The sequence below is a fragment of the Aspergillus karnatakaensis genome (genome assembly GCF_047715665.1).
Source record: "Aspergillus karnatakaensis strain CBS 102800 unplaced genomic scaffold BJY04scaffold_13, whole genome shotgun sequence".
NCBI lineage: Eukaryota > Fungi > Ascomycota > Eurotiomycetes > Eurotiales > Aspergillaceae > Aspergillus > Aspergillus karnatakaensis.
Genome location: NW_027395725.1, coordinates 372,034 through 399,507, shown reverse-complemented (window position 1 = coordinate 399,507; position 27,474 = coordinate 372,034). Strand labels below are relative to the sequence as shown.

General features: G+C 52.0%; 13 protein-coding genes across 13 annotated transcripts; 6 read left to right on the top strand and 7 right to left on the bottom strand.

The window, feature by feature from the left end:
• Window positions 1-1,380: 1,380 nt before the first annotated feature.
• BJY04DRAFT_184303 (uncharacterized protein) lies at window positions 1,381-1,792 on the bottom strand. Its single transcript, XM_073710595.1, has one exon. It carries the CDS (start codon window positions 1,679-1,681, stop codon window positions 1,448-1,450), a length of 234 nt encoding a protein of 77 aa, XP_073573570.1. The 5' UTR covers window positions 1,682-1,792; the 3' UTR covers window positions 1,381-1,447.
• Window positions 1,793-4,334: 2,542 nt separating this feature from the next.
• BJY04DRAFT_184299 (uncharacterized protein) lies at window positions 4,335-4,809 on the top strand. Its single transcript, XM_073710594.1, has one exon. The coding sequence runs from the start codon at window positions 4,353-4,355 to the stop codon at window positions 4,572-4,574; it is 222 nt and encodes a 73-aa protein (XP_073573569.1). The 5' UTR covers window positions 4,335-4,352; the 3' UTR covers window positions 4,575-4,809.
• An 82-nt stretch (window positions 4,810-4,891) lies between these two features.
• Window positions 4,892-6,157, bottom strand: BJY04DRAFT_184297 (uncharacterized protein). The gene has a single exon (XM_073710593.1). It carries the CDS (start codon window positions 5,785-5,787, stop codon window positions 5,482-5,484), a length of 306 nt encoding a protein of 101 aa, XP_073573568.1. The 5' UTR covers window positions 5,788-6,157; the 3' UTR covers window positions 4,892-5,481.
• Window positions 6,158-7,365: 1,208 nt separating this feature from the next.
• BJY04DRAFT_216097 (uncharacterized protein) lies at window positions 7,366-7,961 on the bottom strand (the record flags this gene model as incomplete). Its single annotated transcript, XM_073715633.1, has 3 exons — window positions 7,366-7,547; window positions 7,624-7,719; window positions 7,784-7,961. The coding sequence occupies 3 exons, from the start codon at window positions 7,959-7,961 to the stop codon at window positions 7,366-7,368; spliced, it is 456 nt and encodes a 151-aa protein (XP_073573567.1).
• Window positions 7,962-8,277: 316 nt separating this feature from the next.
• Window positions 8,278-9,509, top strand: BJY04DRAFT_184293 (putative bis(5'-nucleosyl)-tetraphosphatase). The gene is made up of 2 exons (XM_073710592.1): window positions 8,278-8,437; window positions 8,495-9,509. The coding sequence occupies exons 1-2, from the start codon at window positions 8,312-8,314 to the stop codon at window positions 9,407-9,409; spliced, it is 1,041 nt and encodes a 346-aa protein (XP_073573566.1). The 5' UTR covers window positions 8,278-8,311; the 3' UTR covers window positions 9,410-9,509.
• Window positions 9,510-9,673: 164 nt separating this feature from the next.
• On the top strand, window positions 9,674-11,196 carry BJY04DRAFT_226407 (uncharacterized protein; the record flags this gene model as incomplete). The annotated part of the gene is made up of 2 exons (XM_073718407.1): window positions 9,674-10,777; window positions 10,906-11,196. Exons 1-2 carry the CDS (start codon window positions 10,160-10,162, stop codon window positions 11,194-11,196), a joined length of 909 nt encoding a protein of 302 aa, XP_073573565.1. The 5' UTR covers window positions 9,674-10,159.
• Window positions 11,190-13,329, bottom strand: BJY04DRAFT_23667 (beta-N-acetylhexosaminidase). Its single transcript, XM_073719984.1, has one exon. It carries the CDS (start codon window positions 13,185-13,187, stop codon window positions 11,376-11,378), a length of 1,812 nt encoding a protein of 603 aa, XP_073573564.1. The 5' UTR covers window positions 13,188-13,329; the 3' UTR covers window positions 11,190-11,375.
• A 1,261-nt stretch (window positions 13,330-14,590) lies between these two features.
• On the bottom strand, window positions 14,591-15,822 carry BJY04DRAFT_23659 (dihydrodipicolinate synthase family protein). Its single transcript, XM_073719983.1, has one exon. The coding sequence runs from the start codon at window positions 15,643-15,645 to the stop codon at window positions 14,713-14,715; it is 933 nt and encodes a 310-aa protein (XP_073573563.1). The 5' UTR covers window positions 15,646-15,822; the 3' UTR covers window positions 14,591-14,712.
• A 1,777-nt stretch (window positions 15,823-17,599) lies between these two features.
• BJY04DRAFT_23652 (uncharacterized protein) lies at window positions 17,600-18,711 on the top strand. The gene has a single exon (XM_073719981.1). It carries the CDS (start codon window positions 17,843-17,845, stop codon window positions 18,527-18,529), a length of 687 nt encoding a protein of 228 aa, XP_073573562.1. The 5' UTR covers window positions 17,600-17,842; the 3' UTR covers window positions 18,530-18,711.
• BJY04DRAFT_23653 (acetyltransferase SAS4-like domain-containing protein) lies at window positions 18,712-20,903 on the top strand. The gene is made up of 2 exons (XM_073719982.1): window positions 18,712-19,658; window positions 19,709-20,903. Exons 1-2 carry the CDS (start codon window positions 18,893-18,895, stop codon window positions 20,767-20,769), a joined length of 1,827 nt encoding a protein of 608 aa, XP_073573561.1. The 5' UTR covers window positions 18,712-18,892; the 3' UTR covers window positions 20,770-20,903.
• A 254-nt stretch (window positions 20,904-21,157) lies between these two features.
• BJY04DRAFT_184283 (neutral amino acid permease) lies at window positions 21,158-23,630 on the bottom strand. The gene is made up of 6 exons (XM_073710591.1): window positions 22,925-23,630; window positions 22,790-22,876; window positions 22,409-22,740; window positions 22,218-22,358; window positions 21,952-22,166; window positions 21,158-21,896 (listed from the first exon to the last, which is right to left on the bottom strand). Exons 1-6 carry the CDS (start codon window positions 23,080-23,082, stop codon window positions 21,471-21,473), a joined length of 1,359 nt encoding a protein of 452 aa, XP_073573560.1. The 5' UTR covers window positions 23,083-23,630; the 3' UTR covers window positions 21,158-21,470.
• A 441-nt stretch (window positions 23,631-24,071) lies between these two features.
• On the top strand, window positions 24,072-26,331 carry BJY04DRAFT_184279 (putative MFS transporter). Its single transcript, XM_073710590.1, has 5 exons — window positions 24,072-24,730; window positions 24,794-25,408; window positions 25,455-25,691; window positions 25,742-25,825; window positions 25,872-26,331. Exons 1-5 carry the CDS (start codon window positions 24,550-24,552, stop codon window positions 26,042-26,044), a joined length of 1,290 nt encoding a protein of 429 aa, XP_073573559.1. The 5' UTR covers window positions 24,072-24,549; the 3' UTR covers window positions 26,045-26,331.
• A 105-nt stretch (window positions 26,332-26,436) lies between these two features.
• BJY04DRAFT_23615 (DUF3807 domain-containing protein) lies at window positions 26,437-27,366 on the bottom strand. Its single transcript, XM_073719979.1, has 2 exons — window positions 27,287-27,366; window positions 26,437-27,208 (listed from the first exon to the last, which is right to left on the bottom strand). Exons 1-2 carry the CDS (start codon window positions 27,317-27,319, stop codon window positions 26,504-26,506), a joined length of 738 nt encoding a protein of 245 aa, XP_073573558.1. The 5' UTR covers window positions 27,320-27,366; the 3' UTR covers window positions 26,437-26,503.
• Window positions 27,367-27,474: the final 108 nt, after the last annotated feature.

The window sequence follows — 27,474 nt, the reverse complement described above, 5'->3', positions numbered from 1 at the left end:
GATAACCGAACCACCCATTCAGAATCAACGAATCGTCGCTCTCTGACTCGAGCAGGGGTTCAAAGCTCCAGAGCGACCTTGTACGGAGATGTAATTGTACTGTATTCTTGGACCGCGGACGCTCGTGGCAAATGGCATGGGTAATCCTCCAATCTGGCGCTCTGGACTCGAGGGGAGTGTTGGTTACATACTACAGCTTGGTATCACAATGGCTAAGTGGTGTGGTGTGCTGCGCTGCGCTGCATGCTGACGGCGTACGCTGCCTCGTGGGTTGTGTTGCACAAGATACGGACGGAGGCGATGCTCGCTTACTTGCTGGTGGCCATGTGTTCGAGATTCAAAATTGAGGAAATCCAGGGCGTTAACCCCGTTGCTATAGGTTAGGGCTGGATCTGATGTCGTACACGAGAGCACTCCAGGGGGTTGAGGAGCTTACCGTGCATCTTGACAGTAATACCGTCATTCGAGACGCCTCTCAAACATGCAGTGTCGTCGTAGTCTGCAGGGAGGCAGCACGCGTGGTTGGTCGCTATTCATGGTTAGTTTCGACAGATTAGCGCAAGGCAGTCTTGAAGAATCCGATCCACACTTTGAGCGAGCAAGTTTCCGCGATGCAGAACAATAATGCGCCACGGAGAAGGAGAGATCGAGCATGATTTCCAACCCTTAGTAATTCATATCGGCAATTACCAATACCAGGAAGCAGACAAGTCCGCGTCTGCCGGTAGTCGACTGTGCAAAGGGGTTATTTCGGGGATGTTCTATGAGATTGGTCAGCGAAGTGACCATCAATGGTATCCCACCGTCCACGTTTCTGTTGGATCATCCGCGGATCTTCCTCCGGCACGGAAAGGAGGAAAGTGATCTGTCAAATTGCTCCTAGTTTCGAGGCTCCAAGGCAGCCAAGAGTCGGCTTGGAAAGTTCAAGGGGGCCAAGTGGCAAGGGGCAGGGTCAAGAGGCTCGAAGAGCGATCCATGTGGGAGCGACTCGTGAGGAAGTTGTGCAGTAGTTGATTGGGTAGACCGTGTAAATAACGGGGGGACGTTGAAGAATCGTCCCCGGGTGGACACTGCCCATGGGCGCTAGCGGCCTCTAGTCACTTGGGCAGAAACGATCATCACTTTTGCAACCAGTAGCAGTCTAGCTTCCCGATTGCTGGTGCCAGACAGCCAGACAGATGTCGACCCGCGAAGTGGTGGGAAGAGAAAAAGACGGTTCGTGGCTCTATTGTTTGGAGCGGAAATTAGAGGCAGAGTGCCGACAAGACCCGACAAGCCCAGTCCGTCGACAAAGGTTTTCAATACGGAACGCGAGGCTGACTCCGACAAACAAGCAATCGATGACTGCCGATCTAGAGCGTGGCGTCTTCAAGAATCAATTGCTGGATGAAGATACAGGAAACCCGTCTCTAACTCCGGCTGTTATCACTTTATCACATGCGACTGCTCAGGCAAGCGAATAACAGTATGGAGAACGGCCTAGTACTACTCCGTAAAAGCCGCTTGTCACTGGCACGGCATCGGAATCAGCTTCCAAGTTCCAAGTTGCTTTGTCGGCGATTGAAATGGCAGATGGGTCTCCGGAGTACAACCGGGCCGTGCATCGTGGATACCTGATCGAGGGAGCTCCATGCGCGGACATGCTCCGGTACAGCGGTACCAGCTCCTCAGTCTCGAACATGGATCAACACTCAACACCAAGGTTCTTGATGTCTACTCAATAATAGCTCCCTCAACACGGAAAAGGAAAGTTTAGGAGAGTCTCCAAAATTCCCTGATCTGTGTGGCGTCGTGAAATCTGGTAGACTTGTTGACAACTAGTCTGAACCTGAAACAGAGAAAGATCTCCATGCTTTCACGCCATGTGGTCCCTCGAGCAGAGCTTTCCCCGGCATCGGAACGACCCCGACCGACCATCTTCCCGCTTCCAATCCGAGCCTGGATAACATCAGCCATCAGGATTAGCATAATTAGCATCCAGGAACTGCACACTTCCGCACATTCGGTAAGGAGAAGCGAGCTCTCTAAGATTTAGTAGTGGAGGAGTATTGCAATGTTGTGCCCTTTGGAATCTGCCCCAAAGCCTGGTATGGTATATTTGGTCCTTCTCGCGATCGCAAATTTAGAGCACGAGTCAGTTTTTCTATTAACCGGCGATCTCAATCATGACCCATCAATATCACCCATCGGGCCATTATCCATGAGACTTGCCGTTTTATGTCTGCTACGGAAGAGGTAATGTTCGACGGGTCATACTGTCACAGAGCTCTTCTGCTTCATGCGTGCTTTCAATAGTACGATCTCTGCCGCGTGGGCTCCGAAGGCATTTCGCGGAATTACTACGGGGACAACTTCAAGTCACGACGGGAGCCTCCCCCACCGGTCGCAGGCTCAACGTGACCCTTCTCGCGGCTCCAGCCTCAGTAGCAAAGAAAGGCGAAATGATGAATCTAGCGCCATCATGATTTTTGGGCCTTTGTTTGCACCCATCGCTTCGGGTCCGACAAGGAGCCCCACAGAGTTTGATTATCAGGCTCTGTTCATTGAGTCTGTGGTGTTCGAGACCAAAGCCGCTTGCAATTGAGGGCCAGTCAACATCGCCCTTTCGAGTGCAAGAGTCGGTTGAACTTGATGCTGTTTTTGTATGGGTGATTATCGCCGCATTTTCAAACGCCTGATGACCGTCTATCTCAGAGTCCAAATGGTGTTAAGGTGTCTGCAGCATGCCAGCATCAAAAGAGTCAAGGCACCCTGCGCTAAACTCTTGAATGCTAAGCCACAACCTTCATCCGTTTCGGAAAATTCCGGCTGAATGGATCATCCATCTCAAGATCAATCTCAACAGTTAGAGCCACACTTCAGCCGGACTGACCAACGAGTCAACGACATCAACGGGCTCGCGAAGGGCCATTCCGTCTCAAATTCACGGACTGAAGGCCACCCGTATCGCAATACCAATGAATTACTGTTGAACGCCAACAATCCTAGAGGCTAGTTCCAACTTCCAATATGACAACATGAGGCGGTGTCCCTGCAAGATACGCGGATCTGCAGCTTCTCAGACCAATGAAACCAGCCGTTACCTTCTCCCAGAATAGCCTCGCACTACTTGGCGGCTATCTTGCAATCCATCCTCTTCTCGAGTATTTGGCTGAATATTGCTTAGTGCCCGCGATCCTTCGTGCCAATATCAGCAACTTCCTGGTTAAGAGAGTAGGCACTAGGCAGCGGGCCATACAGTATGCTGCCTCAAATTTCCCGTATACTTGTCCATGTGCATGCCGCCGTACGCAGAATTACGACGAGAATACTCTCGCGATCTGACTTGGAGTTGGAGAGCCCCGAGAGGCGCAAATTATCCCGCGTGTCGACTCTTGTAGGGCAGTGGGATCGTGATCCTTGCCACAAGGCTTGCTCTGGACGGTCTGGCTCGCGCCATGCACAGGCAAGGCGAGCCGCAGAACGCGTTGGGAATTGGGCCTCCCCTCAAACTCTGAGATGTCCCGCTGCTCTGGTTCTGCGGAATGTTTATTTTGATGTTTATTTTGTCAGCGCCGTACGCGATGATTCTAGAAAGCGCTCAATCCTCCTGCAGCGACTGCGCATGTGAGCCTCGGGGGAGCTACATTCAGGACATTGCAGCTTGGTAATGATGGCTTGCAGATGTCAGAGGCCACGAGGCGTCGCCCTTGCTCGTGGATGACAAAGTTACAGGCGTTTCACGAGAAATACCAAAGTAGCGAAAACAGAGGTACTAAGCTACTCCGTACGAAAGAGTATTGAACGACGGAATGATGAACCATCCCTTTCTTTCTTTTTTTCTCCTCATCGATACGTGGCAAAGGGAGCGTCAATCAAGTCCCTTCTTCCTATCATCACGGCCGATCGGCTCTGATGAAGAAAAGGCAAAACACACGGCCGAATGAATGCCAATAAAACATCTCGCCTTTCGAAACAACCGCTGTAGATTAGCGTGGATTTTCCTCACCGTGTCTTTGGGTGAAGAACCCTCCGGCCCCCATACAAAATGTTCGGTCAGCACCAGACTGCGGTAAGGCCTCCCATCTCCCATTATTAATGTTGCAGCGCGAATGCATCCCACACAAATAACCAGGGTCTTAAATGGCCATGCATCATGCTATTGGCTGATTTGCCAAGCTTGTCCATTTACGCTCAGATTATACCCCATCCGGTGCTGTCTGTGCGGGAGTTCACAGTCCGCCAGATATCATTCGGGGCACGGCTATCCCCTCCAGGCCAGAAAACATACCAGGCTCGATGTGCCAATCAGTTCGCCATGTTGGTTGCAGATACAATTGCATCTGAAAGTGGCCACGACTCCGTACTCTGCGATGTACGCCCGCCGAATCTTCAGTATCAGTGCGTACCCATGTCTGTTGGCCCCTGCTTTGGATTGGCCAACTCATTTAGCAGCCCCCCACGATATTGAATCCTCTGTACTACCACCACTCTATCTGCGATGCTCATCACCCTGGGCTCGAGAATTACGCGTATCCTCAAGAGCGCCGAGTGCTCCAAGCGAAAGTGGGCCAAGTTGTCGCCAACGCAGTTAGCCAGATTGGCCGCTGTGTACGGACTTTACGGAGTCAGCAGTATAATATCGGAGGTAATGCGGCGACAAGGATAGGACCCAGCCAGATACATTTCCGATCAGGTAATCAACGGGTCTCGTAGGGCTGAGTATTTTTTCCCCAGGGAAGGAATGCTGGTCAAGTCCCCTACTCCATGCGTCTAAGCCTCAATCGATATTAATCTTCGTGCAGGGATGCGTTCCTCCCCCCCCCTTTTCACTTCTCGAGAAAGTACAACACGTACGCACTCTACTTTTAGTGTCTTGACTACTGCGTGTCCTTCAGCTGACTCGCTTCCCTCGAGTCTGTCTAGCCGCGGGCGCGAGCAACGTTGCACTCGCTCAAAACAGGACAATGCAGGGAGAAGAACACTATCAGCCCTATATTCCTGGGCGCGGTCAGAACACTCTGAACGCCTGAACGCATTACCTCGTAATTCGTTAACGGGCCGGCTCTTTGGAAGGTTAAATTGACGTGGACCGTTGAAATGACCACCTTGATGATGTGGAACTCCCCGAGCAAATCAGTTCATCTCTGCGTGCTATCGACAGCTGGGCCGCGGAGCCGCGGAGCCATGGGGCTCTCTCCATTCGCTTCCCTTCAATCTAAACACTATCTCAAATCAGCCTAGTTATCGGGTTAACCGGCATGGTATTACACTGCATGCTGTTGTTTACCCAAGTGAGCAGCGACAGGGCTGAGTCTTCTACGGGTCCACCCCAGAGCATCAGTTAGTGGCAAGCACGCGCCTCCAAATGATCAAGACCAGAGGCACGTTTCAGGTTGTCATCGGCTGCATCTAGGATAGCCGTTATTTGGAATCGGGCAATGTCCGGCCTTACCTACCGTGGCGCTACAGAGTCACAGACCCAAGAAAAGCCACGCGAAGTCAAGCCAGCTGCGTCCGTTGATTACAGCCAGTGTATGGACCAAGAATACCATACCACCACCCATAGCTGAGTCCAACCCGCCGGGACAAGGCCGGGCCAGAGTTAAACCGCCATCTCTGCCCGTTCATTAGTCCAACACGGCAGGGCCTCATAAAAGCCTCACCCAATTGCCTGGGAGATCCGGGGTCTCTGGTCTCTAGTCCCAAACCGGGCCAATCCTTTAGTCCGTGTTTAGATTGGCCAATGGCTGTTTCTTGCTGGCGACGTTGAGTGAAATTCAGGACCCTGGGTCTCTTGGGCTGCATGAGAATCCATGGACCCCCTTTTCGATGCAGGTGGAGTTGAGGTGTTTGGCGCGGAATGAGGACGGTAAGGTTTGATGTGCTGTTCTTGCAGATGCTGATCTTTCAGGAGAGCGATGAGGAGAAGGGAGATGGCAGCTGGATGTGCAGGGGTGCAATGGACCCAGAGTAAGTGCCGCGGATTGGCGTTGTTGATCTGTGCTTACAAGGCTGGGCTGTAGATGGTCGACGGCCTTGTTTACTTGGCCATCTACAGGGTCTACTGAGCCTCCCACTGAAGAACGTGAAGGGATGGTCTGTAGGATTCGAACAATCCGTCTGTAGCCATTTTCTTGATGATAACATAGGAGCAATGTAACTGATACCTTCACTCATCTAACCCCAAATTGGGGCCTATCTTGCCAGCCTCAATATGCCTTTAGATCCGTGAAATAACAGGATAAACATGGAGAAGTTGATTAAACCCTGCTTCCATTCCTCCCCTCTATACTAATCATACAACTCAGACAGAAGCAGCGCTGATATATTCCAGATGCTACAGGCGTAAACGTATACCTCATCTCCCCTCGGAAGTCGATTTCCACAACAACATATCTTCTACAATGACAACTCTACAACAAACCCGTCCGGTCAGTGTCAATTGATCCAGAAATAACCGGCTTTACATCGTGACATCCGCAGAGCACCCAGATACCGCTTGCCTCCATTAACAACTGATGCCCACGGCGTCCATCCAGCAATTCAAAAACAGCACCTGAGCAAAGCAACTTCCATATCAGTACCATGCCCGAGCCATGCCCACGAAGTGAGCACAGTGGCAGTGAGCACCCGTTAATCTTCAAACTGAAAGACAAGGACATCCATCATCCCTCCCTCTACCTACCAGAGAATGGAAGCTCACCTGCGGAAAACGTTGGAACCCAGTCCAACGCTCTTCTTCGGATTTCGTCGCGAATTGCCTATACCTCAGCATCTCGCCAGCAATACACGTTCACCGCCGCGCCTTAACTTGCTTCACCTCGAGCTATCCACATGATGAGATATTAGTGAAAGAGATTGGAGCTAGAGCCAGGGGGGACAGGGGGTGTATATATGTGTATACTGCGGCTGGGGAGAGAAAGACGAGAGTAGCCTGTTCTTTGCTTCTTCGTCTTGCGGGGAGTGTGGTGGCCAGATGTCTTGGCTGTGGTTGTGTAATGGGTTACTCTGCAACATGAGGCTGCAATTATCTGCTGATGAAGACTCATGCTATGGGAAGGGTCAGGGCGATGTCGATTTGTGTCTGGGTGTGCTGCTACAGAAGCAACAGCATCTCTCGTTGAATGCCTCACTTAGGCAAAGTAGTATCTATCTGGGCATGATTTCGTGTCGATGAGGTGATCTCATGAGACCTCAGTTTCAGATAAGGATATATATAGGTCAATACCTGAAGATATCTCCTTACCCAGCAGGCTCTTCCGAGATCAGGTAGCCTTGAAGCCTAATTCTCCTCCAACAAAAGTTCACACTTCCACAGCCTCAATCCCTAGCCCTGGCTGTATACAGAACACACTCTTACACCCTGACAGTGTATACTTTATCTCATCCATGAGCAGTCACCCTCCAAACAATTAAGGCAACCCCCGTCGCAATCAACGCAGCTACAAACATAGCTGGTATCGCCAACGTCCCCAGCATCGCCATACTCGTCAGCGCAGCGAAGATTCCACCGGCTGGAGTGAAGCCGCCGTACATGTATGATTGGAACATTGCTGCACAAGATCCTATAGACAATAAACGTCAGCTCCATGTATCCACTACTGATAGAGGAAAGCCTGTCATGGAAGGGTGTAAATGTACCGGCAACAACGCCTCCAGGTCCGAATCCGATGCTCAGTATGAGGAGCATGACGACTGTGAATGTGATGCACCAGGCCATGATGATCGGGGCATGATCTTTAGATTCGGAATCGTTTAGTTAATGGCTGTTTAGAAAGGGGATGGTTGGAAGAACTCATACCAGGGCTTGTAAGCCAGTGTAGAATATCCTTCCACTCCCATTTGGAGGAGATATGGGCGAGGTGCTCGGCGCCAGAGAGGACGAGGGACCTGTCTGCGGCAAATCTGTAGATGGCTGAGCTGAGCGACTCTGCGTAAGTGAAATTGAGGCTGGCGATGAAGAGATCTGCTGGTGCCATGGCTGCTGTCGACTTTGATGTACTTTTGTTGCGGAGGATGAAAAATATATATATTTGTAGTTGTCAAGAGGAATGAAGATGAGTTGAAAGGATGCAGGCAGAGCACTGAGGACTCGAGGGGACTAGGCGACTAGGCGACTCATATTGACTTCTTGCTTTCTCTCTTTGCTTTTGTTAGCAAACAAAAGTGCAGGTTGGGTGCGTTGGTTTCCAGCCTTGCGGCAGTAGAAAAGCAGAGTGTTTATCCTACCCCGCATTCTGGCCGCTTCTCCGAAAATCGACGAGGCAGACCCAGCTGCTCTCTCCAACTCCCATCTCCAACGAACTTAATCCAACAATATCGTTACATCATGAATCTAGGCCTCACAGAGAGCCTCCCTGCTCTGGTAGCGAAGCGCTTTACTGCTGCTAAGGACGCTGGCCATTTGATCTTCTCTCAGACACATCTCGAGATTCTACGCCCCGGTGGCGTTCCAGTGAGCTCCGGACTTGACACAGCTCATTATCCAACTGCTGACAGGATCCTCTTATAGTACCAACTGCGATACTGCCCTGCTCTTGCGAACAAACCAACCGGCAAGCCAAAGCCAGACGAAGCCAGCACAGGGAAACGATTCGACCCCTTCGAGAACCCCTCCCCCGACCTCTTAATCGCGCACATCCCGAAAGAAAACCCAACGCATTTCCTCGTACTTAACAAGTTCCCTGTCATACCGAACCATTTCATCCTTGCGACAACAGCCTGGGAGGAACAAACGGACATACTCAACAAGGAGGACCTAGCAGCAGCGTACGCTTGCGTCAGAGCATGGGGCGAAGAAAAGAAACCAGACGGAACAAGGTCCCGGCGACTGTTCGCGTTCTTCAACTCGGGGTATGAGAGCGGTGCGAGCCAGCCACATAGACATCTCCAGTTCATCCCTGTGGAGGCGATGTCGGAGGACGACGAGACGGGATCCTGGAAACCATTAATCGACGCCGTCCCGTCAGAACCAGCTTCGTCGGAGTCGGAATTCCGACGCATAACAAACATTCCACTGGCCAACTTTGCCCTTACTATCCCGCCGGACTCGTCTGCGGAGAAGCTTCACGAAATATACCTATCTCTATATAAAGCCGCTGCGGTGGCTGCGGGAGTTCCCCGAAGTCAACTACATTCAAGCACAGGGCCTGCGGCTGTGAGTTATAACCTTGCGATGACGGAGTCAACAATGATGATTTGCCCAAGGAGGAGTGTGAGTGCTGTCGTTTCGGTGGACGACGCAACGCGCAAGGATGTGGAGCAAGCAGGGGTTGTTGAGCTTAATGGGACATTACTGGCCGGTACACTTATGGTCAAGGCTCAAGCGGAATGGGATGAATTACGGCGGCGCTCAACTTGTCTGCAGAAGGTGCTTGCAGCTGTGGGGTATCCTCACCCGGATATCAAAGAGGTCGCCCTGCTATAGTCATTGTATAGACATGAATCTTAGCGTTCTGCAACAACTACTGGATTGGATAGAGGTCCTTCCGCTTGTAGTGCATCGCAATCTATGTCCTTGGCAGCTTGATTCGCACGTCAGGCCATCGTATACGTTATTGACGATAGATAGGCTCCAGTGCTGTGACTTAGCCGGTCAGTACCTAGCTCCCCTTTCCCAACGTCAGATCAGATTCACCAGTATGAGCGGCCGAGCAGACCAATCCTAACCTTGCTAAAGACGCAACCTACCTCCCTTTTCTCCTCTACAAATGTTACGCCATCAAACAAACCCTCCGAACAACTGCAGATCAGCACCACTAAAAGTTCCTCGATGAGTATCTTTTTACTCCTACTGGCCAAGTGCCGCCGTCGATCATGATCGTCAACAACCGTTTGCCGAGAGATTCTTTGTCTTCCCAAACAGGACTCAATAACACTCCCAACCGTCCTATTCATTCAAATTGCCTATTGACAAGCTGCCCCTGCTAGCTCAATCAAGCTTTTTGAATAGACACCAAGTACTCTTTATAAATTTGCCCGGGCTCTTCATCACCATGCAAGATCTAACGGTCTCAGATGCAACCTCTCTCTTTCATCTCAGGTAGAACTACCGATACCTGCAGAACCCACAACTACCGGCCGAAGCTACACCTACCTAGGTACTGAAGTACCTCGGATTCGAGATTCCACAGTCCATACATCAAAAGAGCCAAAAAAGCACCCAAAACAGAACAACATGGGCCACCACAACAACCCCCCAACAACCTCCCCTCTAAACATCACAATCCTCACAATCGCCACCATCCTCGTCCTCTCCCTCCTAATCCTCATCATCGGCCCTTCGCGAATCCTCTCCGACGCCACCTCCGCATCCACAGCCCAACAATGCCCCCAAATCATCATCACAAACCCCACCCCCAATCCAAACCCCAACATAAACCCCAACACCAACAACCTAAACCCGGTCCTCCACACCCCAAAATTCGACGGCGCCCACTTCCGCATCTACAACGACTCCCCGGTCCTCCAAAACACCCACAAAGACGCCCTGCACCCGCTCATCTGGGAAGAAATCCTCACACCCGGCCACGCAGCTGTCGGTCTACGCGTGCAGGAATCAACAGTTTCCCACCTCGACGACTACCCAGGCATCAAGGCCGAGAATAGCGGCAATGAGCAAGGACTGGGACTGGGATTGGCAATGATGCATCAGCTCCACTGCCTGATTAGTATCCGGGGCTTGATCTTCACGGAGAATACGAATCGGGTGAATAGCACGAGTAGTCCGCATATGACGGGCGAGGAGAAGAGGGATATGGATCATTGGGCGCATTGCTTTGATTATATTGCACAGGTTGGTTATACTCTTTTATTCTTTTACTTATGTCGTTGTTTCGTTTGTGCTTGGTTTGATTTTGTTGAACCACCAATCCCATGAGATAACGAGACGAAGCTAACGTTGGTTGATTCTTAAAACAACAGGCCCTCATTTGCGCAGCAGACGACACCCTCGAACGACCGAAGAAAGTCCTCCGGGACGGAAAAGCTTGGTGGCATGTTGACGGCAACGATGCGGTGCACAAGTGTAAAGACCCGCGGCCGCTGTGGGAGATGTCATTGCGGAGCCATGCTCACCCGGTTGATATGTCTCGGTGGCGCGATGGGATTGGGGCGCGGGAGTACTTTGCCGAGGAGCTTAAGGATGGGTATCGGTATGACATTCCCGATGTATGGAGGTTGGGGATGGTGGGCGGGCCGGAGCCTTTGGGGTGATTTAGCAGGAGGAGTATCTAAGGTGTAGCAGGGGTGGAGTTTGGGTGGGTGGGTTTGTAGTTTGGTGACATATGCCGTTGTGTTTTGTCTACTGCTACGTTCGGTCACTGGTTTGGTGGTTTGAAAGTTTGCGACTCGCGAGCAGTGTTATTCCTCCTATTTGATATGGCTTAAAAATACTAATGAAGAGCCGTCTGGTCGTAATTCAAATCACAAGCGTGCGGGTTCTGCAAACAGTACTTAGGGACAACAGGAGAGGCCAGCACGCCGTTCGCAACGAGGTACTCGCGGAAGTTGAGCAGGCGCTGTGTGAATAGGGTTGTCCGCTTGTTGCCCTTAGCATCACGGTTTCCTGACCACACGAGCTCTCCGAGTGCTGCTGCACGAGGCCAGAACATGTTGGAGACATTCACGTCGTCAACCTGTTCAGCCCAGAGCGGAGCGGTGGCGCCAATGACGTGCTCTTTCTGGCTTTCGGTGAGGTTTGTGGTAAAGTCGTAGTTGTAGATTCGTTGCCAAGTCTTGTATGGGGCGCACCAGGATCCGCCGATGCCGCCGTAGTTGAAGCTGGGAACGTCAGGGTCGGGGTTGACTACTTCGTCGTAGCGGTGGTCGTTGGTGACGTAGCCTCCGTGGCCACAATCGAGGTAGAGGAACTCGGAAGAAGAGACGATCACATCGTAGCCGGCTTCGGTGAGCTTGTCGATGTTTTCAATTCCCTTGTTCCAGCTCTGCATGACAATGTCTGTCGGGACGTCATTGGCGTGCTCGACATTGAGGACAACGTCTTCCCACATGACTAGACGGCGAGCTTCACTAACACCTTTGAAGATTGGCACGGCATTGTCGACCCAATGTTGCATTAGGTCGTTGTAAGTGCGCGAATCGTCCTCAGCAAACCATTCAGTAACGTAGGTGCTGAAGTTGTAGCAGTTGGCATTGATTTCGTCGCCGCCCACGTGAAACCAGTCATCAGGGAAGATACCCGAAAGCTCAGTGTAAACATCGCGAACAATGTCGTATGTATGCGGGTTGATGATATCGAGCTGACCTGGGTTCGGCTGCACTGCAGTATGCAAGGGCCAGTTGTCGTTGGACCACCAAGAATCAGCACAGACCACAATATTGGGATCGACTTGCTGCCATCCAGAGGCAGAATGAGCGGGCATGTCGACTTCAGGAATTACTCGAACTCCTCGAGCACGGGCGTAAGCCACAACTTCGCGCAGGTCGTCGTGAGTGTAAGTCTCCCTCGCCGAATACGCATCCTTGATCATTTCGGGATAGGCCTCAATATGCACAGGCCAGGATTGGGTGTCATCCAAATGCCAATGTAGAACATTCAGCTTTGCCAGTGCCATCCCATCCAACTGTTCTTTGAGCTTGCGCACAGAGATGAAGTTGCGGCCAGTGTCGACCATGATTCCACGATACGGGTAGAGGGGTGCGTCTTTGATTTGAACTGGCTGCTCGATGATCAAACCACCGTTGCCGTCCGAGATGATCAGCTGTTGGAGAGTGGTAAAGGCACGTAGGACACCCCAAACAGTCTTTGCTGTAATGTCAATGGTTTCCGAGCCGTCTCTGGTGTCAAGAGTATAGGATTCGTCCACATCATGTTGCAAGTCGGCGTCCCAATCCTCCACATCAACGTCCACAATTTGTATCGAGAGCTCCGCACGCTTCTTGTTGGCGGCGCTGCTTGGCGAAGGAGTTGGTGTTGGAAAAGGCTCAAAAGAGGAGATGGGCGCTTCGACAGCTTGCGGGACCCATTGGAGAGACACAATAGACTCCCATGTACGATCCCACGCGTTTGTGATGATACTATCGGTGGTATCCTGATCAACACGCAGTGTAACAGAAGATGACAATGGCTTTGGGCCTGAGGACCCCCAAGAAATGTGGCGTGGAGCTGGGAGTGGATTGACCTTGACGGCGGCGACCGAGGAAGCCACCGCGATCAACACGGTGCACAGACGGGCGTAAGTCATGATAAGAACCCTAACGATAGGATATCATAAACGCTCCTCAGAATTGGATTGTAGATGAGGAGGACCAGCGATCGGAAAGGGGGCAAGAGAGGTTGAAGAACAAACAAGCTGAGAGACAGGCAGTCAGGTGGTGCAGATCAACACCGATCCCCTGCCTTTATAGACAAACACCCTTCCCGTCTCCTACATTGCTTTCTTCTCCTCTCATCCACTCACCATTCCTCATCTCCCGTGAGATATGCACCAGCTCCACTCGCAAATGGAACTATACAGTGCTGAGTATGCCTTCCAAGGCTTCCATCGCGATAATGCCTCCTTATCCCTCGCATGTGAGGTTCAAACAGGGATCTTCATCGCCCCCAATTTCACATAGAGTGAAGCTAACAGCTTAGCTCCCGGCTCCAACTGGTCAACCACCTCTCTAGCTCAGGAACTCTAAGCCAACAATGCTTCTGTTTCATCGCCGGTGCAAATAATGTTACATCCAGGACTGCAGCCGAGCGTGACGTATCTATCTCGACTCACCAAATGTCCTCTCGAACCTTGGTGCCTCGTATTAGGAGCTTGGCCGTTACTCCGTCTTTATCAAGAAGACATCTAGGGTAGCTTTGAACTTGCTACAGTGACATTGCAAACCCTACATCACTCGTGTTGGCGCCGAGCATACAAAGCGTCTTACCCCACTCAAGATGGTCGTCTCGAGATTCTGTTCATGGTGACCAGCGCATCTGGAGATGCTTCGGAGAGTTAATCGCCTGACCATCGTAAATTCCGGAGTACACCATCTCGATACTCTCGCTTATCGATTCAAGCACAAGCACAGACCCCGGATTTGAGCCACAATAAACTACCAGGGCACATTCCAGTGATTCCACTCGCCGTCCACACCCACAGTACCATGGCTCCCGATCGGTAATGGCATGCCGCCAATCCGGTCAGTCCATGGGGCTGGACTTAGTCGACGACATCGTCTCAAATCAACAAAGTCTAGCGTCGGAAGATATACCGTCAGGATGACCATGGACTTGGTGCCGACGCAGCATGATGCAAGACGAAAACACCCCAGCAAGCAGCCGCGTACCTTCTATGAAAACGTCACGCTCACCTGTTGGCGACCAGATATGGCTCAGAAGGCAACCAATAAAAGGTCTTGTCGCCGTATAGATGCGCCTGAAGGAATGTTTCCCCCCGCGGATCACGGACATGGACCAAAAGCGTGGGGTGTACCATTTGCATCGTTTATTCCGCAACCACTGCAGAGCATTGACCTTAATACATGATACTATCACCACCCTGCATGAGATTCAATCTACCCGGGTGAGAGACAAAGAAAACCTATGGTCGCTCCCCACCTTCTTTATTACGTCCATGGCTCAAAACTGGAGGGGTGACCAGGCCTCGTGAGACGATATTTACATATAGTGACAAAATTGACAACCACTTCGGTGTACAGATCTGCAACGGTGCAATGCGGTATCATTTCTTCTACGGCCGTGACAAGCTTCATGACTACATCCCGAACGACCTATTGCGACGCCTCCAATTTTCTCTCAAGATCGATGCCCTCGCTGAATCCCTCTTTCAAGGCCGCCACACCTTCTGCTGAAGGCGCAACGCACGGTCGGCGGGGTTGAAGTCCATACCCGCGGTAGGACTGCAAAGCGCTCTTCACAGCCACGAATCCGCCCTTGATAGCAAGCCAATCGGCACGAGCCACAATGGCTTGAACCTTCTGGGCTTCTTCGACCCGACCGGCGCGGTATAGATCTATGATGTTCACGCAAGCGCGGGGTATGAGGTTCGCTGTACCAGCGATAACGCCAACGCCGCCGGCAATAAGAGTCTGAAGGGTGAAATCGCACGAGCCGCCGAAGGTGAGAAACGATGGTCCCGCTCCCGCAGCAACACGAGCGAGCTTACCCGTGTTGCCGCATGTCAGCTTGGTGCCGATGATGTTCGGGTGTGACGAAAGGGCAAGGATGTCGTCTGAAGAGAGGTCTAGACCCGATGATGCTCCGGGGAAGTTGTAGATGAGAACGGGAATCGGAGAGGCGTCGGCGACAGCGCGGAAGTGATCGAGCAGGGCGTCGTTCGAAATGAGTCCCTTGTAGTAGCTCGGCGGGAGGACGAGGACGTAATCTCCACCAGAGGCGGCGGCGTCTTTGCAGAGGTTAATGGTTTCGCGGGTAGAGGCGCCACCGGTGCCAACGATAACGGGCAAGGAAGTGGCGCCGACAGAGTCGAGGGCGCGACGAGTCGCCGATGTGATGAGGTTGCGCTCTTCGCGGTCTAAATGGACTGCTTCGCCATTGCTTCCTTGTACCACGATGCCGGCAATTCCTGTCTTTCCGAGATAGGCGGCGTGTTTTTCAACGGTGGCAGTGTCCACATCTTCGTTTTCGAGGAAGAAGGCGACGGTTGGGACGTAGACGCCGGGGACGAGGGGCCGATTGGTCATGATCTGGTAGAAGGGCCAAATTAGTAGGTTATGTATAGTCCGGGATGGAGAACTTACTGCGGTAGTAGAAGCTTTGAGGGGCGACTGGAAAAGCGGGGAGAAGAGGAACAGAAAGAAGGACAAACGGAGCGAGATCAAGGGGGGTCGGGGGGTTTAAAAGTGGAGGAAGTCATGGAGAGGGCCATCGGAAGGTGAATCCTGGAGAGGGGCTCGCAGAGGAGCAGATGTGGAAGAGTGGAAGATTGGAGGTCGTTTGGGTGGTGTATCCTGTATCCAGCTCCCCGTCCAACCCCCACGCAACCCCACACTATGGGGGTCTACTCCATCCGCCTTCCTTTCACTCTCTTCACTGTTCAATAATCTTGTCCTCTCCTCACATCGTCCGGATTAAAATACACCTGACTCTTTGGGGCTTCAAACCTGCCACCCCCACGTTTCCTTATCCTGATGCCGCTAGCCAGACAACGACCGACCTGACCTGCTTTTTTCCGGGCTGCAAACGTGGGCTTTCTACCTACTGAACAATACCCGGACCAACTCCGGCCGAGGCAGGACATCATGAGTTCATCATTAATACGCATTTTATTTTTCGGATTCTTAACTAATGAGTATTGAACTAGGTCTGACCTACCCCCTCTGACCCAGCACCCGCCTGCACGAGGGCTGCTCGTCGTCATCAGCAGCATGTTGAGCTTCGCCGAATCGTCAGTCTTAAACTTCAGTAGTTATAGCCGGGGCGTTGGCGGATGTTCTCCATCTGTCGGTCAAAACTCCGAAGTATGCCCTCGTAGGGTCAATGTTGCCACCTCCGCCTTTGGTTGATCTACGAAGTACGGAAGGGGTGTGGATCAAAAGCTTTGGCTTGTTGAACTGCTAATCAGCCGCGCCGGAGCCTACTCACTCGTGCCATCGGTGGACGAAGGAGACAGCACTCGAACTGTCTCAGAGACACCGACACGGGGTGGGAAGTCCTAGAGCAGAATCCAACGCCGCAATCTGATGCTTAGCAGCAGTCAAGCCGGCGATATGCTGGATTGCCAATTAGCAGTGCAACTGAGGACCATACGTCAGGGCGCTTCATCACCCATGCTTACGGCCTCCAAACATGGTCTTGACGCTTGGTAGCTACATCCTAACCTGATTTACTACTTCAGTGGCAGATAGATGTGCGTACTTCAGTCCGCTATGTCTTGTCGCGTCATGCGGCCAAAGCATCAATCGGAGCAGGGGCCTGCTCCGTGAAGGTGCAGGAGGCTCTGCTGTTGCCCTTGTGAAACCCTTTCGTTCTCTTGAATCACTGATCAAGGCAACATGAGGCGCAACTTTCTTCGATACAACGCAGTCCGGCCTACAGAGTATCTCTGATTCTTAGCCCTGCTGTTGTTTAGTTACCATTGGGCGACGCTGCTGGTGCTACCTTCCTGAAGCCATTGGGGTCTATCAAGACGGCGGAAACCTTGTTATGAGCCGAAAGCTATGCAAAAATGCTTGACAAGCAAGCAGTACTCCTGTCTAAATGCCTAGAAGACTCCCATGTTCTCCTTTTGCACCTTCCGTTAGGCCCGAAGCCGACGTGCGATGGATTCTCTTGATCAATGAGGAAAGGCACCCTGCCGTAGTATGCAAGGGGTGTTTGAAATAAAATCCTAAACACTGTTTAATAGTGCACACCAGTACATAGAGGTCCCAACGGGCTCTGTTACTACAAGTCTGTATACAACCTTTTATGCGAAACAGCCGTTGCAATGGCTCATAAAAACTTAGCAGACCACCAGACTGAGACATCGGAACAAAACCCACAAAATAATTGAATATGCAGCCTAATGGCGTCTTAATTGAAGGCCTCAACCTCAAGGCTCTAAGTAATTGGCCCTAGCGGCCCCGTTGTCTTAGGGCTGTAGGTTGCCTGCTGTCCAACCCATGAGGCCTAATGATGCATAAAGGTCTGTACCATCCGAACTGAACAAACTGTGGCAACAGTCAAAGTTCCAAGAATGACCTAATCCGAGCGGAGGCGAAGCTATCCAAGAAACCGAGCGCCAAGTTCGTATTCGCTTCCTCACGAACCCCAGATCGGGAATTCATTCGAATCCCGCCGTGACACAAGGAAGACTTCAAAAAGTCGCCTTCTCCAAGCTCGTGCAATGTCCCTCAGTTCTCGGACCCTCGTGAAAGGTCATACAAGACACGATTCACCATGCGCCGACCCCTCCTCATCACAGCAACAACCATCACCGGCCTCTCGATAGGCAGCTCCGTCTACCTCTCCTACCAGAAACAATCCCTTGCGGCAAAAGTCACGCATCACTCTACAAGAGGCGAACTCTCGGCTTCAACACCCTATAACATCTCCTCACTCCCTCCGGATGTCTTCAGCTCAAAATACTACACACTCTACGACTATGTTTCTGTCTCAGCACCCCGAGATGCCCTTCCTGACCTCAAACCGTCAGAGCTCCTAACACTCCTCCTCCGCCGGAACATGCGTTGCTTTGCATCCTCGCCACAGGCCCGTCTCTTGAAGTTTACAGCCTCAGACGCGGAGACAGCGCAAAGCTTTGACCCCGTGCGTTTGGAGACGCTTAACTACAACGAGGGCGATCTCGTCTGCAATGCGCACAGGGTGAAGCTGCGCACGGAGGAGAAGGCGGAGTTCGAGTTTCAATTCGGCGTTCAGGGCAGGCTGGTGCTAAGTGTTGAGGTCAAGGGGGATGAGGTGGTTTTCCATAATGAAACGCTCATGTGGAGGGAATGTGATGCGAGGGCGAAGATGCCGTTGGAGAGGAGGTTGCCGAGTTGGCTGCATGAGTATACCGCTTGGTGGATGTTGGAGTCGGGGGTTAGGTATTTGAGGGGGTTGAAAGGGCAGGATGTTTCTATTTGATTGTTGGATCTGTATATTATCCTCTTGTATTTGTGTTGAGATGGGTGGCATTGTGTTTGTACTCCGTATAGACTCATCGAAGTTCACCATGTTCTGTTCTGAGACAACCAGAGCAGGACAACACATTGTCGAATAGATTATGCACACACAATCAACAATAGATAATCTAGATGATTGTGAATAACACACTGTGAATGATGCTGACGAAACAACACGGGACGGCCTCGAGGTGGCCGAATCCGGCATTCTCGCTCTGCTCGTCCCCTCGGATTTCTCCCCCTTTCACGCGTCGGATTCACCACCTCGTCGCGATACGATGAGTATGCGGCGCGCCTTCGACAACCCTCGCCATCTCCAACTCCAATGACCTCCACAGCCGTCATGGCCGTGCGATCGAGGTCCTCTCTCCGCGTCCTGCGCAGAGACCCCAACGATCCGGGTGAGAACTCCGACCAACCGCCTCCCTCGAAGCGACCTCGCCTACATCCCCCTCCATCGCGTCGTCGAAAAAGCTCCCCCGACCTCCTCGACACAACCATTGAAAGCCCTCCTCCTTCCTCAGCGTCCACCAAGCTCCGCCGACCGCGACCGCTGTTCGCCATTCCCTCCCCTCACACCACCTCTCCGCCTTCAGCTGGCACGCCGCGCGCCAGAAACCTCCGCCTCCACCACTATAACCATGCCATCCCGACCTCGACCTCCGCCGCATTGTACGTGAACGGAGGGCCCGAGTCCCCCGATCCGCTAGACACTATCTCCCCAGCCCCGGCCGCGTCGCTCAAATCCAAGTCTCAGCCGAAACTTTCTCTGAACGCGAACGCCGCGAGCACACCGACCTCCGCGGCGTACCGCCAGCGCCGTGTGACGCAACCGCCCAAATCCGAGTCAGAACATCCGGGATTCGAGCGCTCGAAGCCGAATACTTCTCGCCACTTGAGAGGACCAGCTGTCCCGCCCGCGGAGCCGACTCCTACACTACTATCTGTTCCTGCCGGGACGGCCGATCGCGCTGTGCCCGAGAAACGGCGGAGCCTTCGCTCCCATGATGGGGGCTCGAGGGCGAGGAGCGAATTGGCGCAGTATTTTCCGAATTATGAGGAGCTGATCAGTTTGGAGCCTCCGAAAACAGGTGCGTGCGACGTCGCGGGATACCTTGCATGTCACTAATTGTCGGTGTAGAGTTGCTTTCGGGCAGTACAGTGATCAAGTTGGTTGATGATTTAGCTGAAATTCCACTCCAGTCGTCTACTAGTTCTGACGAAGCGCCGGATACGCCGTTTGGAAACCCGCTGGTCAATTTATACAAATGCGAGGTTATCACCCTCCCTGATATACCGGCATCCGACGAACCCAAGCACGAGCCTACTCTCGACTCGGAATCCGGGTCCAAAAACGAAAATGAAAATGAAAAAAAAGAACAAGATGAAGACCCCCTCAACACAGACCACTACTTCAAACCGCACCGCCGGCACGAACGGCAAGAGAAACAACTCCGCAACATCGAGCGCGACCGCGCCCAGCACGAAAAGCAACAACTCGACCGGCTCCTCGAAGAGCTCAAAAGCCACGACTGGCTGCGCATCATGGGCATAACGGGCCGCAGTCTGTCAGAGCAAGACAAGAAACGATACGAGCCAAAACGCGATTACTTCATCAAAGAGATCTCAGCGCTACTACAGAAATTCAAAATCTGGAAGGAGGAAGAAAAGAGAAAGAAGCTGAACAAGACATCATCCTTCCACTCTGACCCCGCAGACTCACAGCACGCTCACGCAAACGCAAAGGACAAAGACACAGAGAGAGAGGACGAATACCACAACCTCGACCTCGATCTCGACACAACCTCCCCATCCCTCTCCCCGCACTCAATCCCCAACACAGACCCCGAAGACACAGACATCGACATCGACACCCTCGCCTCCCGCCAACTCCTCCAAGAAGCCCACTCCGCCACCAAACACAAAAACCCCAAATCTAAACACGACCTCCTCCCCATCCCACCTCCTCCGCCCCCAGGCCCTGAAAAACCATTCACCTCCTTCTACGCTAAACCGCATCTCCGCGAACAGGCCATGTCGGGGAACCGGAAGGGCCGCACGCGGCTTGCCTTTGGCCACCCGATTCCGGAACTCACAGAGCGAGAGTTTGTCCTCCCTGGTGACATTCTGACGGAGGAGGCGATTCGCAAGGGTGGGAGGAGAAGGAGACGGTTGAAGAGGGGAAGTTTGAGTGAGTTGTAGCGGAGTGTTCTATACCGTGTTTTCTAGATGGACTTTGTCCCAAGGGGAGGACCTAGTTTGGCCTTGCTTGTTTGCTCGAGTTTAGGCTCGGCTTGCGCTTAGCTAGCTTAGCTTGAGCTGGGCTGAGCTGAGCTGAGCTGAGGTATGGGTTGTACTTACTAGTTATAATTGGGTATATGGATGATGGGGGTTCCAATGGTTGCTGGTGTTGCTCAGGCCCAGCTACTTGGCCTTCTTTTCGTTTTCATCTTCGGTTTCGGTTTTGTACATGATACCTCGTCTTTATTTTCTCTCTTCTTCTATAAATAAGAGATCACTTTTGTTTTCATGGTTTACCTTCTTCTTGGACCAGGACTTGGACATAGGATCTAGTAATATCATTCAAGAGCTCTTATTTGGAACCGAGTGATCAAGTGAGATAGAATAGGTAAGTAGTAGTATTAAGCAACTCTCGAATCGAATTTCAACTTTCAATTGAAAATGAAATAGCAAAGGCTATGCAATGCAATGCAATAACAAGAAAAAGGTATTGTACAACAAATGCAACCAATCCCACCACATAGAAAAAAAAAACACCAGCCCAAGACAAAATCTATATACAAAACTAACCCAGTCCATCTCTCACCGTATATACCTGGCCTCCTACCACTCTCACTCAGTCAAACGCCCCCAGACCAACCTGGTTCGGTATTGATGCAAAGCTAAGCATTATTCGCGCACGAAAAACTCGCAGAAGAAGGGTTATCATGCAGCGCCTTCCCCGAAACCCACAATCCCATACCGCAAAGCACCGCGCCAACCGCAAACGCCAACAGATTCACGAGCGTCAGGCAAGTCTTGCGCCAATCGCGGAACCAGATGCCTTTGTTCATGTACAGCCAGAAAATGCCGGACAAACCGTAGGTGAACCACGAGGCGAAGAGCGCGGTGATCAGCGAGAGCAGGTTTGAGAAGACGGGGATGGCGGAGGCGATGATCCAGGCGAGGATCCAGAGGGCGAGGGCGATGGCGACCCAGGAGCCGACGGCGACGAAGTCGCGCTTGTGCATGCGGTCGGTGCCGCGGAAGAGGCGGACGTAGATGTATTTGCTGGCGACGTGGCCGTAAATTACGCCAGCTATGATGATCTGATTTCTAGTTAGCTTGTGATGGAGAGGTGAGGGATTAGAGGGAGGAACGTACAGTAGGAAGGGCAATGCCGTAGGCGACTTTTCCGACGACGTTTCCTGCTGAGCCGAGGGCTGGAGAGGAGACGGTGGGCCCGCCGTAGCGGTAGATCACGACTGCGGCGACGAGGTACAGGCAGATGTCGATTCCTTGGAGGAGACAAAGGCCCTTGGTGAAGTCGCGGGGGTCTTTGAGTTCGGCGGCGATTCCGAAGAAGGCGGCGTGTCCGCCTGGGATTATTAGCTGGGTTTGAGTAAGGATATACTTGAGTCAAAACTCACAGAAAGCGAAAACGATGTTGGTCACGGCGGTGAAACCGTGGTAGAGGTTTGTATCGACGACTGCCTCCACGGTCTCGCCGGGCTTGTTGATGCCGACGCCGATCATGCAGATAATGACGGCCGTCAAAATGCTGGCGAATGCTGTGCTTGGTTAGCTTTGCTCATACCCATATAGATGGTACAGTACATACAAACTAGCGAGAGCCAGGACATCTTCTCGAGCGTCCGCGGCAAGCAGAGAATGAACGAAACGACCATGCCCACGATTCCAAACACAATTGAGCACGTTCCGTGGTTCGTGAGGGTGTTCATTGCGACAGTAAACGTGAGCAGATGGCTCGCCATGACGAAGACGAAGAAAAGCATCTGCGCGACTCCCAAAATCTCACGGCCCCATTTCCCTCCAATGACCTCGCCTGCGTCTGCCATGTTCGTGACCTGGGGATATCGCATCTTGAACTGCCCAATGACGTATCCTGTGTATGTTGCGAAAAGACCTAGGGCAACGAGAATGATGACGGCGCTGCAATGTATCAGTAGACGCTCACTCCGGTGATATAGATTCGACATACGGCACAAGACCCAAGCCCGCAACAGCGGCGGGCAGCGAAAGAACACCCAGAGACACCGTTTCGGCTACCATCAGAAGACCGCATTGCCTGATATAGAGTTAGGTTTTGCTTTAAGCTCGGTAAGAGTTGACGTACCACCACTTTAGAACTTTGTATTTGACCTCTGCGAACTCCTCGTCACCGAAGGCGTCCTGTGCGTATGGCGGGGTCTCCTTCTTCTCGTCATTGCCAAAGGAAGCCTCGTCGGCATCCTGGGTGTAGGGCACCGGCCCATCCCAGTTGTTTTGAGTCATGAGAGGTGTCTTTGCGCGAGGGTAAGAAAATGATGAGCGAAGAGTGATCGGCAGGGCGAGTTCGGAGGACGAGTAGGTTGGATGGTTTCAGGTGAGTAGGCGTCCGGAATGGGAGAGAGAGCCTAGAGAGGAGGTGGGAGAGAGACAGGGTATATATGACAGAAAAGTCGGAGAAGGCAAAGATGAGGAGGCGTGAGGAGAAAAAGTTTAAATGTCGGAAGTCAGCGCAGAAGCTTCCCTCGTGTCATTCTCCGGCGATTATACTCTTCTAGAAGACCTGCCATCCGCCACCGGGAGAAGATCGCAGTCATGGTGGTTCTCAGTGGGTCAGCACCACGAATTGCAGACCGCGACGTAACAGAAACCACCAGAAACTGGGGAAATTTTCACCTTTGCTCTCCGATGCCGGGGTTGGCAGCAAGTCATCGAACGATCATTATTAATTTATAGAGCTCTCGATCATGAAGTAGACTTGTACTTGCGTTCAAGTATAGAGCTGTATCAGATCGACGATCAGAAGTAGAGAGAGAGTATAGTATTGGCTCGGCAGGATCAAGCTCGCATTTTAGCCTGTGGCGTGCAGAGTGGCTTCATTGGCGTTGTGGTGCCTGAGGCAGAACTCTCCGGGGCCGGAAGCAGGAGGCAACTCCGGCTTCCGGCTGTCATGGTTTCCCATGCGAGTCGAGGTTCTTCTGTTCGCGATCAGATTCAGCATGGAGTTATGAACATGCATTATTATACATGTGATTTGTGTACTCCCTAGTACTTTAAACTTTTATTACCAGAGCAGAGACAGACCTGAGCCAACCTTCAGCAGATACGAGGCTCTAGCAGAACCAACTCCAACAGACACGGAAGCCATCCGTTCCCCTCACGGATAGCTTCACAAAGCAGCGGGGTTGGCCATACGGAGTAACCTAAGTTAGACTCCTGTCGCCTGGAAGTGGCTGCGGGGTAATAGTTAGTTATCAATAGACTAAGATACACGATGTGACACTGCCTGCGCACTACAACCCTGTGAAACAAGCCAGCTCCAACAACACGAGCTCACCCCAGCCACCTACGGAGTATGTCCTTGCTCTCCCGGCAGCCGGCCCGATTCTCATTCCAGTCTCAACGCACATGGCACCGTCAGACTGTCAGCAGCCTGCATGAATCGTACGCACCAATCGAAGCCGCCCTCCTGCAAACGGCCGATATCTTGCTCTATTATATGAATGCCTTCGGCTGATCATCGGGTGCAAAGTACTCCGTAGACGACGCTACGTGCAGCCTACTCCAGTCTCCGCCATTACTTGGCTGACATTTGCGAGCCATGGCGCGAGCCTACCTACCCCTCTGCTCTGGCCGATCGGGAGCTTTGTTGCAACGCATTGATAAGAGCTGGAGCTCCAATTCTGCCTGGATTTCCAACTTCTCAGCACCGAAAGCTTCTGTGAGACTCCTCCGTAGCTACTGGTGGCGATCATGACTCAACACGAGTACGAGTATGAACATGACCATGACGAGCCGCCTCCATTCCTCGAGGATGGTGAGAATCCAGAAGAGTCGGCTGCTTCGGCTTCGAAAGTGACGTACAGCGATGCCAGCGATGTGTATGGCAAGATCTTCAGCACGAATTTCACGATTCTCTGTGCGGGGTTCAATGGTGTGTCTCATATCATCCAGCAAGACTCGGCTTGAATTGGATGTAACTGACGAAGCGATACAGACGCTGCACTCGGGCCACTAATCCCATACATCCAGCCATGGTTCGAGATCGGTCTTCTCGAGATCTCCTACATCTACCTGGTCAATTTCGCCGGCGGGTTCAGTGCGTCGTTCGCGAACATCCATATCTGTTCGCACCTAGGAACGGGCGGAACGCTGGTGCTCGCGATCTCGGTGCAGTGTCTCGGCTACGCGCTGATGTTCTGGGCTCCGTCATTTCCCTACTTCCTTATCGCATTTCTGTTTACTGGGTTTGGGCTTGCGTTGGCCGACGCGCAGGCGAATAGCTTCACTGTGACTGTTCGCAACTCCCACCGCTGGCTGGGGATTCTCCATGCGGTTTACGGCGTCGGTACTATCCTTGCTCCGTTGATTGCGAATCCCATCGCTGCGCATACTCCGAGATGGCAACTATACTACCTGATCGCGCTGGTGCTTGGTGTGATCAATGTCTCTCTGGCAGCTTGGAACTTTCGCCATGGGCTATTCAAACCGAACGATGAGGGTGCTAGGGAGGCGGCAGGTCGTGAGTTCCGTGAGACACTGTCGCATCGCTCCCTGTGGTTCCTCACCATGTTTTTCTTCCTCTATTCTGGGGCGGAGATCACTCTTGGGGGTAAGACCACCATCAGATCCCTCTTGAGCGTTGCTAATGGCAATAGGATGGTTGGTCCAGTTTCTCGTAGCAGTACGACATGGCGATCCGGAGAAAGTCGGCTATGTCGCATCCATTTTCTGGTGCGGGTTCACTTTGGGTCGCATTGCTTTGGCAGACGTGACGCATAAGTTTGGGGAGAGACGTATGGTTTTCGTCTACACTGCCCTGGCCATCGGATTCCTGTTGGTATTCTGGCTCATTCCGAACATCATTGCAAACGCAGTGGCGGTTTGCTTGCTAGGTGGGTCAGGCGATGACAATGCAGACAGCAATAACTGACTTCTTGCGCAGGATTCTTTATCGGCCCGTTTTACCCAGTCGGACTGTATGTCCTCACCGAAGTAATTCCCCAGGAGCTCCATCTCGGTGCAATAGGTACGTAACCCGACATGACCACAAGCAGGTCACTAACAATCTGTAGGATTTACCGCCAGTTTTGGATCCATTGGCTGCGCTGCCTTCCCATTCATGACGGGAGCGATCGCCTCCCGAGCTGGAGTCGAAGTTTTGCAACCGATAATTCTAGGGTTGCTTATTGGAATGATCATTTTCTGGGCTCTTATCCCGAAGCCGAGGCGGATACAGCTCGAGTAGACGGAAATAACAAGCAGCGCTTGAGATGTTCTCAACCAAAATTGGCTATCTACATAACGTTAGCAGGGATTCATGCGCCTTGGGTACACACATACAAGCATATATGGCGTTTGTAATCGCCACCGCTCGATGTTTCGCTAGATAGATAGCATAGTACGCTATAACTCAATCCATAATATTAGCACAAACCCTCCAACAAATTCACAAAACATTCAGCAGCAACAAATAGCTCAGAGAGAAGATTGAAGTCGTCAAAGCCTCACACATGTAGCCATGGTATGGCATTCCGACTAAGGATGACTGATACGATGATTTCATCATATAGCAGGGGAAAAAATGAAACAGCGAAAGGAATGAAGAAACTCACCGCAGAACTCGACATCAAACATGAAGCGACTGATGAAAAGCGCTTGTAAAACTTTCTCAATTGACCAGCTTCATGCCGTCAACCCCCAACAATCAATCATCATACGAGATAATCCTCCGCCCAGAAAACTGCGCAGCCGCCTGCATTCGCGTAGGTCGACTGGCAACACTCTCCTCCTCGTTATAATCCAACCTCACATTCTCACCCTGATCCTTATCTCTCGAGACAACCGACCTTCTCTTCGCCCCCTGCCCATGCCCGTGCCACTGTGTCTGCGTACTAATCCCAGACTCCGCCGCAGAGCGCTTCACCCCTGACCCCGTCTCCACCTTATTCTCTTCATTCTCAGCACCAGAACTCATTTCAGGACCAATCTGTTTCGAGGAGGAAATTTCTTCCAGAGACTCCTTCCCAGATCCAGCTCCAGCTCCAGCTGAACCTGATCCTGAATTCCCATAAACCCTCTCAAACTCCTCATTCTCAGCCCTCACCTGCCTCTCCCGTAACAGCGCATGGATCTCACTATATCTGAAAATACGGATCTGCTCGTCGGTGAGGGTGCGTTTTGCGCCGTCGGGGTAGTAGCCTAAGTCTAGATCTTCTTCTTCTCCTTCCTCTTCGGTGGGTTCGTCATAATAGGTGTTGTCGTGTTGGGGCTCGCTGTAAGACACAGATTGGACGTGCGGCTGGGCTTGTGTTTGTAAATTTGAGTATTGATTAGCAAAAGTGGGTGTGGTTGTGCTTGTGGTTCCGGCGATGGATGGGAAGTGTTTTGCTTGGAAGGTTTGGAGGTCATCCTGTGGTATTTTTAGGTTAGTGAGTGTGTTGGGCTTGCTTGTTGGATGCAAGTGCAGGTATTTTGATGGGGTACTCACGAAAGATATAGGGGGTATATGAATTTTTGACATTTTGGGCGTGGAGATGAAGCTTGAGGTGAGAGTAGAGGTGCTGAGGAGTGGAAGTAGGAGGGAGCTGTGAGCTGAAGTGATTAATATTTAGAAGCGCGTTGGTGTTGCGGAGTTGTATCGCTCATTGTAAGATTACGGTATTGTTACGCTATCTG

What these genes read in the sequence shown, in the direction of transcription:
- BJY04DRAFT_184303 (XM_073710595.1), bottom strand. Translation starts at nt 1,681, where the DNA reads ATGTTCGAGACTGAGGAGCTGGTACCGCTGTACCGGAGCATGTCCGCG.
- BJY04DRAFT_184299 (XM_073710594.1), top strand. Translation starts at nt 4,353, where the DNA reads ATGTACGCCCGCCGAATCTTCAGTATCAGTGCGTACCCATGTCTGTTG.
- BJY04DRAFT_184297 (XM_073710593.1), bottom strand. Translation starts at nt 5,787, where the DNA reads ATGCAGCCCAAGAGACCCAGGGTCCTGAATTTCACTCAACGTCGCCAG.
- BJY04DRAFT_184293 (XM_073710592.1), top strand. Translation starts at nt 8,312, where the DNA reads ATGAATCTAGGCCTCACAGAGAGCCTCCCTGCTCTGGTAGCGAAGCGC. An exon ending in TACGCCCCGGTGGCGTTCCA is followed by an intron (nt 8,438 to 8,494) that starts GTGAGCTCCGGA and finishes ATCCTCTTATAG; the next exon opens with TACCAACTGCGATACTGCCC.
- BJY04DRAFT_23667 (XM_073719984.1), bottom strand. Translation starts at nt 13,187, where the DNA reads ATGACTTACGCCCGTCTGTGCACCGTGTTGATCGCGGTGGCTTCCTCG.
- BJY04DRAFT_23659 (XM_073719983.1), bottom strand. Translation starts at nt 15,645, where the DNA reads ATGACCAATCGGCCCCTCGTCCCCGGCGTCTACGTCCCAACCGTCGCC.
- BJY04DRAFT_23652 (XM_073719981.1), top strand. Translation starts at nt 17,843, where the DNA reads ATGCGCCGACCCCTCCTCATCACAGCAACAACCATCACCGGCCTCTCG.
- BJY04DRAFT_23653 (XM_073719982.1), top strand. Translation starts at nt 18,893, where the DNA reads ATGACCTCCACAGCCGTCATGGCCGTGCGATCGAGGTCCTCTCTCCGC. An exon ending in TTTGGAGCCTCCGAAAACAG is followed by an intron (nt 19,659 to 19,708) that starts GTGCGTGCGACG and finishes TTGTCGGTGTAG; the next exon opens with AGTTGCTTTCGGGCAGTACA.
- BJY04DRAFT_184283 (XM_073710591.1), bottom strand. Translation starts at nt 23,082, where the DNA reads ATGACTCAAAACAACTGGGATGGGCCGGTGCCCTACACCCAGGATGCC. An exon ending in GCGGGCTTGGGTCTTGTGCC is followed by an intron (nt 22,741 to 22,789) that starts GTATGTCGAATC and finishes GATACATTGCAG; the next exon opens with CGCCGTCATCATTCTCGTTG. An exon ending in CAACATCGTTTTCGCTTTCT is followed by an intron (nt 22,167 to 22,217) that starts GTGAGTTTTGAC and finishes TAATAATCCCAG; the next exon opens with GCGGACACGCCGCCTTCTTC.
- BJY04DRAFT_184279 (XM_073710590.1), top strand. Translation starts at nt 24,550, where the DNA reads ATGACTCAACACGAGTACGAGTATGAACATGACCATGACGAGCCGCCT. An exon ending in TCTCTGTGCGGGGTTCAATG is followed by an intron (nt 24,731 to 24,793) that starts GTGTGTCTCATA and finishes GAAGCGATACAG; the next exon opens with ACGCTGCACTCGGGCCACTA. An exon ending in AGTGGCGGTTTGCTTGCTAG is followed by an intron (nt 25,692 to 25,741) that starts GTGGGTCAGGCG and finishes CTTCTTGCGCAG; the next exon opens with GATTCTTTATCGGCCCGTTT.
- BJY04DRAFT_23615 (XM_073719979.1), bottom strand. Translation starts at nt 27,319, where the DNA reads ATGTCAAAAATTCATATACCCCCTATATCTTTC. An exon ending in ATATACCCCCTATATCTTTC is followed by an intron (nt 27,209 to 27,286) that starts GTGAGTACCCCA and finishes AAAATACCACAG; the next exon opens with GATGACCTCCAAACCTTCCA.